The sequence below is a fragment of the Nymphalis io genome, chromosome 22 (assembly GCF_905147045.1).
Source record: "Nymphalis io chromosome 22, ilAglIoxx1.1, whole genome shotgun sequence".
Classification (NCBI taxonomy): domain Eukaryota; kingdom Metazoa; phylum Arthropoda; class Insecta; order Lepidoptera; family Nymphalidae; genus Nymphalis; species Nymphalis io.
In genome coordinates, this window is record NC_065909.1 from 3,986,603 (window position 1) to 3,998,228 (window position 11,626).

General features: G+C 33.3%; 1 protein-coding gene across 2 annotated transcripts in view; it reads right to left on the reverse strand.

Annotated features, from left to right (window-relative positions):
• The window catches only part of LOC126777351 (RNA-binding protein fusilli), a 97,977-nt gene extending 93,922 nt beyond the window's left edge, over positions 1-4,055 (reverse strand). The window contains exon 1 of one of the 2 annotated variants that reach the window (XM_050500368.1): positions 3,427-4,051. In XM_050500368.1, coding sequence (XP_050356325.1) covers positions 3,427-3,555 — 129 coding nt within the window. In that variant the 5' untranslated portion in view covers positions 3,556-4,051. Of the gene's footprint in view, positions 1-3,426 lie in introns of both variants that reach the window. The other variant, XM_050500367.1, reaches the window with a different exon arrangement.
• Positions 4,056-11,626: the final 7,571 nt, after the last annotated feature.

Genomic DNA, 11,626 nt, shown 5'->3' on the forward strand with positions numbered 1-11,626 from the left:
GAGAACAATAGCCCGAAGGGTCATGATCGAACCTGCGACTTTTACATCGCTAGACCCGTCAACCGTTGCGCTATTGAGGCTTCAATTACCACACGAGTATTAATCAGTAGTGGCAATATCTTAGATTAACATTTACGTCCTTATTTATAAACTTTGTTTACCGGGTGTTTAGTTACAGATTTTTATCTCTTTCTTTCATCATTGATTTGATATTTGCAAAAAGAAGACAACATCGTTTTACTAATCACCCCGAAACAACAATCGTAAATAAAGATGTTACATAAGCATTGAAACGCATACCGGACATTGGCTGGTACCTTATATAAAACTGCCACTGAATTAAACAATAGCTTTTTAATTTTTTAAACGATGTTCTATAAAAGATATACATATTATTTGTTATTAATCCATGTATTTTATTCCTACACTAAATTATAATTTATGTTTATTAGGGATAGTGTTTGTTCGATAAGAAAACGTAATGAAATAGTTAAAGTAATGAAGTATCGCGGTGGATTGAATTTCAAACCTTTCTCCTCAACAGGTGACCTTTACTTTAAAAGCCGTTACTTTTATTTTTACGACGGAACTTTAGAATAATTTAAATAAAAACAGAAATACTTGTCGTACGACCTTAAAGAGCGATTTGTTTCTGGTATTACTAAATTGGTTTCTCTTGGAATAGTGAACCTTAAATAGTACTAAATCAAGGGTCTCTAAAACATTATATATTATTATAGTGTCATTAGCACCTATGAATTTAGGGCAGTATATGCATAGATAAGAGAAAACAAAGAAAATCCTAATTACAATATATGCATTATAGTGTATTATAATTAGGATTTTCGTTGTTTCCTCTAAATAAATTACTTGTCTGTGGTCGAAAAATGTCTTTATAAAATTGTGAGATTTTCGTTCATATATGGCAGATATAAAACAAAGAAATCGATTAAAAAATATATTCTTAAAGCTTTTGTTATTTTTATATAACAAACGTGCAAATTATGACAAGATTATAGTAAGTTGTGCAGCATTTAAAAATATTACAGAAAATTCGGGATTTAGCGGAATGCCAAACATCCACTTGGTGGGAATGAAATACACTCCAGCGGCGAAGCGGCGAAGGGTGCGATAGCGGAAATGTGACGGTGGCACCATGTCAAGCAATTCCTCGGAAAATTGTGGTAGAGCACACTTAGAGAGCTACATACAGAACTTGATGTCGGCGGACGAAAACCAGTATTTACATATTTTATGGTGAAGTAATTTTCTTTATGAGAAAACATGCACGTTACAAAAAGTCTGTTAAATGTAGGTACGTAATGAGAACTGTAGTCAAATGAGCTTTACTTAGCAGTCAAATATTATGCTGTTTCAAGTTTTTAAGCACCCTGTTATTCTTTGAATGTGTTGCTCTCAAATTCATCGTTTTCTGTTTTTTTTTTAAAGTTAATCACCACAGATTTTATCAGCTCGTCCTAAAATGTAACGAGGAGGTTGATTTGTTCGATTTTTGTAATCCGGTCGTTACTGACTTTGACGTACATTCGTTTTTGTAATTAAAACTTTATAAAGAGATAGTATGGTTTAAAGTTACAGAATATCAAAAGAAATCTTAATTTTTTTTATTATATTAATTGCAACTATTTAATAATTCTAGTTTTTTTTTAATACCTACTAGCTATTCTTTATGTAGAAAGATTCTACGACATTCAGCCCCTATTTATCAGCTTAAATGAAGTGCTTAAAAGTTCACACAAATAAAGATAAAGCGTGCGTTGTAACTATTTACAACTTACTATTTATTTCAACATACAAACATCGTTATCTATTGTACAAACGTGATCTATCTCATTCTTATACAGTGCATAGTAAATATTTATTTTGTTATTAAACAAAACGAGACTTGAAGGAAGTGCTGCATTTGTTAATTTTATTTTATTATTCGAACGCAGGTAGAACTTGTCAGTGAGCGATCATAATTGCAGGAACGGCCATGTTGTATACCTAAAATGTCAATTCAATTATTTGCTTAATAGCGTTCAGTTGCGCCTAGTGAACACAGATTATTTTGTCAATGCAACATAGATAGATAAAACATATCTATGTCAATACTTACTGATATTATACAATATTAAATAACAATTACAAAATTTCTGAGCTTTTATTCGTTTTAAATTGTACGAATTAAAAAACTTAATACTAAAACGAACACAGATAATATTTTAATTGTTAATTGAATGTATTTTAGTTAATCTTTTTGGCCAGCACGTCCTAATTTTTTTACCTGTCCACAGTAAAATGATATCTGTGAACATTAACGCCAAATTTGTTTCGTAAGAAATTATAGGTATAACCGAGCCTGGCTCCAGAGCGCTCACGAAATACGTCCAGTTTATGGCAATTATGTTTATACATATCATAAAAAAATCATGAGATATTTTTTACTCAATAAAACATTATTGAATTAAAACAATAACGAAACCAAGATGGTTTCCTAAAAATTTATCGCCTCAAACGAAAAAATGTGAATATTGTGTAATCTTAATAAAAACAAATGACTCGCAGATAAATTTAAATAACATATATTTGTATTTTATAAATTCCAAATTGAGTACATTAATTTATTTAAAACCAATTACTAATTCCTTATTAGCGCCTCATTAATCAATAATCATCGTTTGAGCAATCTTTTTGATTGAGAAATGCGATTGTCACTACTGTTTCCCTAATGAGAAGGGTCTTATGACCTTCAGACAGCAATAACACCAAGAATGTCATCTTGGCTTAAAATAAAATATTACTGAACAACGCGACATCATATCAGGCTTTAAACTAATTGTATGTTATTTGTTTAACTCGCAAACATAAACTCTTAAAAGTTTTTATAATGTTGAATCTTATTATACCAAAATTTGCGGCGTAATAAAGATTGTTAATATTTTACTTCATTTTCTAAATGATTATCTTTACAGTCCGTGATTTCGCTTTAAGAAGCTCATTAGGATGCTGCTGTCTGATTTATTATAATTTTTTGTTGACGCTTCTGTTTTTAAAATACGTATTATGTAATATTGGGAGTACTTAATAAGTTTGGGTTTTGTCAATCATTTCAAATGTTTTAAATGACAATTCTTGTGTTCGTTAAAGTATATCGCTCTTAAAAGATAATTTTATATGTATCATAAGCTTTTCACGCAATATGCAAATCATCGCCTTAACTGGTTTTATGTTAATTAGAAATTTTATCGAAAAGTCACTAAGCCTTGTATTATCAGACATAGTCACTAAACGTTATTATATGGAATCGTGTATTATGGCGTTACATCGACAGCAATAGACAATTCAATCATATGTTCGAAGTGTTTAACAACAGACAAGTAATAATTGTCCAAATTAAAGGTGTTATCGAGTTTATTGTCTTACCTGGTTAGTAAGGACGTCTATGACGACATAGGCGAGGTACACGATCTCTTCCTCGTCGGAGCCGAGCGCGGCGCCCCCGAGACCCGCGGTCCGGACATGCAACGCGCATACCCAACCTCCGCTAATCATAGCGCCATGTACTGTCTCACTGCACTCTCAACCACACCGTTCAACTACAAGACGAGTTAACAGCTCACTCGCATACTAATGTCACTAACGGGATAGTTTCGAGTCCCGAACAAACGAAAATTCACGACTCCGAAAGCACTTTAGAAACCTGACGGTTACTTAACTCGCGTGCGGCGCGGGCGGCGTTTTACCGCTAGTCGTCTACGTAAGCCGTTTCCGTGAGTGAAAATCTGGAATTAACATCACATTCGATTGATACACGAATTCGTACCCGAAACTCGAAAGTCAAATGGCTGCTCGTTAGTTGCCGATTCGAGATTCGTATTTTCAACCCAGTCCCAGACACGCTTGAAAAGTTTTCGTTTCAGTCACAGATTTCACTTTACACGATGTGTGTGATAAAGTATAAGTTTGGATGGATATTTTGTAAATATTTATAAAATGAAACTTTTTTTAATAACTAAGTCGACACGTTCGTGTCTGTCGGATCGGAGGATCGACTGCCGCTAGCTTGCCCCGCGTTGACACTGCGCAGGTAAGCGCCAGGTGAGCGAAGCGGCGTTGCCAAACCGTGCATTACCATTGATGAGATAGCTGCCGCGTCACGGCGGATTTTACGCTTTGCACACAATAAAACGCCTTTCGAACTAAATATTTCAAATACACCGAGCATATTAACACTGCAATGTATAATAAATCATCACGGTGTATTATTTCGTCAATATAATTTCATAGATTATTTTGTTTGTGAAGGTTTTTATCTAGACGATGGATATTCTTGGGTTAATAACTAAATACATTGCGTTCATAGTTCCGCGGCCATGTTAAAGTTATGGAGGGAAAATGGTATTTGATTTCGTTGTCAGTTTAATGTCGAATTATTGAAAGCAATGTCGACACAACATGCGATCATGTGGGTAGGTATTTTACACCTGTATAAAAAACATATTTTATTTGTGTTTGTATATAATATTATAAATAGGACTAAATTTTCGATTATGGAGCATCCTTTTTTTGAAACCTGAAAATGAGCATTTAACTAGAATAAAATTTTTTTAATGTTTAAATTACTCTCTATAATTACTATCGTCATGTGCTTCGTCTTCTCTCGTGTGGGTTAACATAGATGGACTTTGACTACTTACCACAAAGAAACGGCTTTCATTTCTCCTACTTTCTTACCATATTCATTTATTTCATACATGCACAAACAGACATAATATATATATATGTATATAATGACTAGGTATACCTACAAATGATGTTTTTATTTTGATTTAAACAATATGTAAATCAACTAAAGTAATTTACCTACTGGCGTAATTCATTTAATTCGAGACCTTGTGTGACCCCAACAATAGACGTCAGCTGAGTGACAGCGCCGTTTTCTTTAAATTTAAACTGGTTATTGTAACACAAATACATTTCATTTTAATATTACCTAGGATCTATTATTAATTATGAGTTCAATTATTTTTCATTACATTGTTTCTTTTTGTAATGGTCTTCAAGGATAGGAAGTTTCAGTTTCACTAATATCTTAAAACATAATTTATACCATGTTATGATATTTATTGTACATAAATGCAAGTCATGGACTATAAACTATAAAACCTTATTTGTCGTTTACGAACGCGCAGAATATTTTTTAAGGAATATAGCTAATAATATTATTGTATATGAACTATATATCTGTAGTTACTAGTATCGCGTGTATATTCGAATATCATCCTGTTTTTAAAGCACGAATTTGACCCATTTTTTGTGTGCTTACTGCAGTAATCTAACCTTTTAATTGTGTTTCATTCTCTTTCTTTAATAATTATAAGTTGAATTATGTATTATATTTATTTGATTCATTTTTTTGGTTTTTTATTCAATATATAAAGCTATTATTTACTATGACATCATGTTTATTGGGATATAAGTTAATTGTTTCCATGAAAGTTAGTTTATACTAAACAAACTTTGATACTTCAAATATTTCCTTGGATATTCAGAAAGAAAATTATTGTTATTACTAATAAATCAAAATATACTTTATTAGAAGTTAGGCAATGCAAAAATAATTGTGTATTTTATCTGTTTTAAAATTATTGTATTTTGAATAATAACTTTAAAATTATAAAGTCTTAATTGAAATATAATTGCTGAATGTTTGAGTCCTTGCGACTGTACTATCTAAATTTTATGCCCTTAAAATCGAAAGTAATTAACTGTTAGCAGATAAATCTGGCACTAATCCAAGCGTGCGCGCCGCCCAGACCGTTCTTACATCTGATTGGTTCGTTCAAGCGTTAAATCCAAGATGGACGCCCACAACTCGGATTACTGTAACAATAAACATTCCCGGTGACCCATTTGCCTTTGCCTACAGTTTTGCATAATCATTGATTACATACCGAACGATTTAAACAATAAGGTTTAAATTTGATTGATTTGTGTTGTCGTAAAATTGTTACTACGTAATAATGCATTTATATCCTACCTACATATGTGATTAGGAATAACAGCCTGGAACGATTAGTTACCTATGGTACATTTATGATAGCAGAGTAGATTGCATTTTTGAAGCTAAATGGTAGTGTATAATTATAGCCTTTTCAAATCGAAGGAGTAAATTTCCATACAGTAAACAGTAACAGCCTGTTAATGTCGCACTGCTGGGCTAAGGCCTCCTCTCCCTTTTAAGGAGAAGGTTTGGAGCTTATTCCACCAAGCTGCTCCAATGCGGGTTGGTAGAATACACATGTCGCAGAATTTCAATGAAATTAGACACATGCATGTTTCCTCACGATGTTTTCCTTCACCGTCAAGCACGAGATGAATTATAAACACAAATTAAGCACATGAAAATTCAGTGGTTCTTGCCCGGGTTTAAACCCACGATCATCGGTTAAAATTCACACGTTATAACCACTAGGCCATCTCGGCTTTTTTTTTTTTTCATTTTCCATGCAACTTGCTAATAGCTCTGATATTTAATGTACTAAAAATAGTTTTATATAATTATGTTTATTTATTATACAACACTAGTGTACTACTTATAATAATACTAATTACTTATATCCACTTGAATTTTACTTCCAAATATTCGATAGCTTCGCCGACATTCAAGACGTCTTTATTTGCGAATGAGTAATAAAAATAATAGATAATTCGAGATGTCGACCAACGATATCGCGTCGACTCAATGTCAAAATTTCACAGGTGAGTATTGAAATGAGTTCTTACAGTGCTGCTAGAAGCGGAAAGGCGACAGTGCACTGTTATCAGTGTCGTTTATAGATATTTTCAAATTGTAATCTCTTATTGCGTTGCTTAAAATGTTGCAATAACTGTGATGGAAATTCTGTAGTGAAGCTACGGTATTGTTGCACGCATAATTACAGCTATCCTTCTCGTAAGTCCAAGTCGCTTCCAACCTTGGGAACTAAGATGGTATGTCCCATGTGTCTGTATATACATTGGCTCACTCGCCCTTCAACCGAAAACCGAACCGAAACAGCCTGTTAATGTCCCACTGCTGGGCTAAAGGCCTCCTCTCCTCATTTTGAGGGTTCCTCATCGTGGGTTCAAACCCGGGCAAGCACCATTGAATTTTCATGTGCTTAATTTGTGATTATAATTCATCTCGTGCTTTACGGTGAAGGAAAACATCGTGAGGAAACCTGCATGTGTCTAATTTCACTGAAATTCTGCCACATGTGTATTCCACCAACCCGCATTGGAGCAGCGTGGTGGAATAAGCTCCAAACCTTCTCCTCACCTTCTCGCCCTTCAAACCAGAACACAAACACTAAGTATTGCTGTATGACGGTGGAATAAGTATGTGATGAATAGGTTGCACAAATTCCTACCATCAACTAAAGTTTTCTAGCCACTGGTTAATCGCGGCTGTTTGATTTTTTTTTTAATTTTCTGGAAAGATTTAACTGAATACAAGTGTCTGTGAAGGTTTAAGTTATGACCAGAGACATTTTAATCAATCAGCCACAATATTCTCATTCAAAGTAGCCGTTTAATCACCCAATTAACGAACTTTACACCTCTCATCGTCAGATGACGACACTATCACCAAATATATATTTATTCAAGTACAAGCACTTTTGAATTTTACAAGGTTAGAACATATTTAAAACCACGGATTCGGAACGTATGTTAATGAGAAGAACTGGCAAGAATTTCAGCAGTTTCTATTTTTAGCCGACTACAAGAAATAGGAGGACGTTAATTAAATATAATTCAATTGTTATATTGTGTATTGTATTATGTATTTTTAAAAAAATTATTATTATCTTGAATGAAAATCAACGAATGCTAACTCCGAACTTTTGTTTCTGTTTAACTTTTTATAGGGTAATAATATGCTTGATAAATAAAGTAACATATTTTAAATTTATAAATTGTTCCTTAACGAGGCGTGAAGACTGAAGGCATCTTGCGGACCGGCAAGGTGGGGGCGGCTTGTGTAGCTACCACTACCACTTACCAACAGGTGGAGTGAAGTCATTTGCTTTCCCGGCAAATGTAAAAAAATTGGCAAAACCATAGTGTTTGTGGGAGTTTATAATAGAAGCGAACACTTTTTTTTTATTAACTTTGGAAAAACGCATTACGCGTTTTCCTCACGTATAAATACCCACTAAAAACCAGCGGTACCCTTTCCGTCATAACAAGGAGCGCCACGGGATCGCTTGCACATGCTACCGTGACGATAGAAGCGAACACCTTACTCAATGAAAGAATAATTTATTTTGCGAAGAAGGAAACATGGAATTTTTATGTTCTAGGTAGGCGGACGGGCAAATAGGTTAACAATGTTAAGTGGTAACCGCCGCCCATAGACATTGGCGCTGTAAGAAATATTAACCATTCCTTACATCGCCAATGCGCCACCAACCTTGAGAACGAAGATTGTCTCTTGTGCCTGTAGTTACACTGGTTCACTCATCCTTCTAACTGGAACGCAATAATACTAAGAATTATTGTTTACCGGTAGAATACTTGATGAGTGGGTGGTACCTACCCAGAGGGCTTACACAAAGCCCTACTATCTAGAAAATTGTATAGCAGATTGTACTTTGCTTTTCGTATATATAGAACATTTATTACTGTTTCTAACAAAACAGTATTATTGTGCATATTATACATACCACCTGTATTAAATATATAAATACTAACTTGTTCATACGTTTTTTTTACTAAAAATATGTTGATCTAATTGTAAGCTATCATTAATATATTTTTAATAAATGATGTAATTTACATTTTAATTGAAAACAAGGTTCCATCCATCGCTTTCCCTGACTGCATAATAAAATCCAGTAAATAGAAAGTATAACTTTATGGTTTAAATCGTTTCAAGATAAAATTTTATGATATATATGTTTGCGTATATCACGTAACATAATTGTATAAGAACACCAATGAAATAGTATGTAGGTACTTTTATGTGCGTAATAAAGTACTACGCTGGCTTATTGCTTGTGTTAAAACGCGCCACTTAGTACCTACCTTCCAATAAGCAATTTGAATTATAAAGAGTATTACCATAAACTACGATTGTAATTGTAATATTTTATTTAAAATATTTACCAATTAAATATTTAAATAATAATTGGAGGTCAGACTTTCGGAAGGCCAACATTTTGAAAAAACCAAAACCAAATTGCAGTGTTTTTATTGTTTGCGTGAATATTTCGCCCGTCTCACGTCTCTCGATTAAAGATGATTGGTGTGAATTGATAATTTTAATCTATTGTTATGAGACAGCGGTGATAAGTAGCGTTATGCCTATAACGTTTTATAGGCATAACGAGGTGTCACACGAATGGCGGCGCTTTTTCATCAGCCGTTCACAACAGTTCACAAGTTATAGATTATAATTTTGTCGCCACCCACACATCTCTGCCATGACATATTCTACCACCAAACAGCAATATTTAGTATTGTTGTGTTTCGGTTAATGACCCTGTTTAACTACAAGGGATATCACATATTGGTTATTAGTGGCCAAGGTTGGTGGTGCATTGACGATATAAGAAACAGTTAATATTTCTTACAGTGCCAATGTCTATGGACGGTGATGACCACTTACTTAGGTTGGACTTTTGAAAGCCGTACCAATTAAAAATAAAAACAGTGACTGTACTGTACTGACCTATGAAAATATCCTGGCAAATATACGTTACCTGCATGAAGTTGTGTCTGTTATTTTATTTATTATTTTTAAAAGTAAAATAAAACATTTAAAATTTAACATTGTGTACTTTAAACTAGTAAGTATTTGACGCGTAATTGTGTAATAAACAAGTTATTGGACAGAAGCGTTCATACAATAATTATGGATGCGTTCTCTATGAACGTCAATGTTTTTTTTTTTGTTAGCCTGTCTACCTTTTTTACATTTGTTACGAATCGTACATTACTCAGCCGCTAGTAGTTTTAAAATTAACAATACAGTCACGCTTGACCTAACCGGTCTTTCCCCAGATGATTCGCATCAAGATACATAGGCACTCTTAACTTAGCAATTTATATATTTTTTAATGTTATGACTGTAAAAAAGAAAGAACAAGAATGTTTTTTTGTTCCATGCGATCGTCTAACTTAAGCACCATTACCGGTACTAGAATTTTTTCCTCAACGGTCCTGGTGAATTACGTGATATTATTTATAATCAAATGTTATTGTCTTTTTTATTATAATGTAGTAAGTATATAATATTATAAGTACAATCTTTTTAATCGCCAGTTACCCTCCATTAGGTAGCTGTAAAGAATAATAAAAATAAAATTTCCACGTCGCATATCATAGGTAGTAGTTTTTTTTTAAATCCAAATAATTTCAATACATAGACAATTCTACACTTTTCAGTAACTAAGTGGATAAGAATGCAGCGGTGCATTGAAGAATCACGTGGTTTAAACTTATAATTAACAGCCCTTACATATTATAGTAGTCATGCGATATAATACATAGACTTGCAAAAAATCGGTTCAGCATAAGAGCATAGGTATTAGGTACACGACAATTTATAAACAACAATGCTGATATGAATAAAAAAATAATAAAAAGTGTTGTAAGTTAAATTTTCAGCCAAATTCATTTCATCGTTCAATTCAAGAGATTGTGTCTCTTGTGTTTTAAGTTTAATGGAGGATTTCAATTTCACGTCTACATAGCTGACCAAAGAAAGTCAGAATGTGCCTGTACTGTAGATGATAGACGCTGCTTGATGCCGAGTTCTTCAAGAATCGAGTTGTTATTCCGAAATTCCTTCCAAGAAAATTAACATTCTCAGCACGACATCTCGAGAGCACCTATCGTCTTCTCACTTTCTTTCAGTGTCCACGTCTCTGAAGCGTAAAAGAATTTGGAGACCAGAAGCGCTCTGACTAGCCAGGTCTTAGTAATCATAATTATGTTTCGAGATAATACAACCTTGTTGAACACTGGCAATAAATATGGCTTCGCCTGGAGTAAAAATATCACGAAAGCAGATGGAGCGCGCAGAACATAACTGTGTGGGCAATAAAGCAAATACAAACTCATATTAGTACAGAACGTTTTTGTTCGGCATATGTCAAAGCTATAAAAAGTACAAATTGTCTATGATTTTCATAAGTTTTTTTTTTCATTATCAACAATCCGCCTCAAGGCTGCGCGTGAGCAAGGTCTATGTCAACTAACTCAGTAACAATTAATATGTTTATAGTATATAGGTGTAAAAACAAAGACTAAAGACAACCATATAGCAAAGCTTTATTAAATACACAGTTTATACGTCACGCGTATACACAAATCACAATCTCCTAAGCTAATTTGGCAGTACTAAAAGATATACCATATTTTGTAACCCTCATTCTTATAAAAAAATAGCAATATCGTGTGTAATTAATTTGCTAATGTGTACAATTAAATTGTTACTAATATTAGATTGAAGATTTAAGACTATAAACAAAATAAATGATTAAGAAAAGCTTCATGTATTAATAGAAACAAAAAACTATAGGCCTTACTCAAAAATTTTGTTGAGCCGGTGCCAATTTAAACACATGTATCTCTT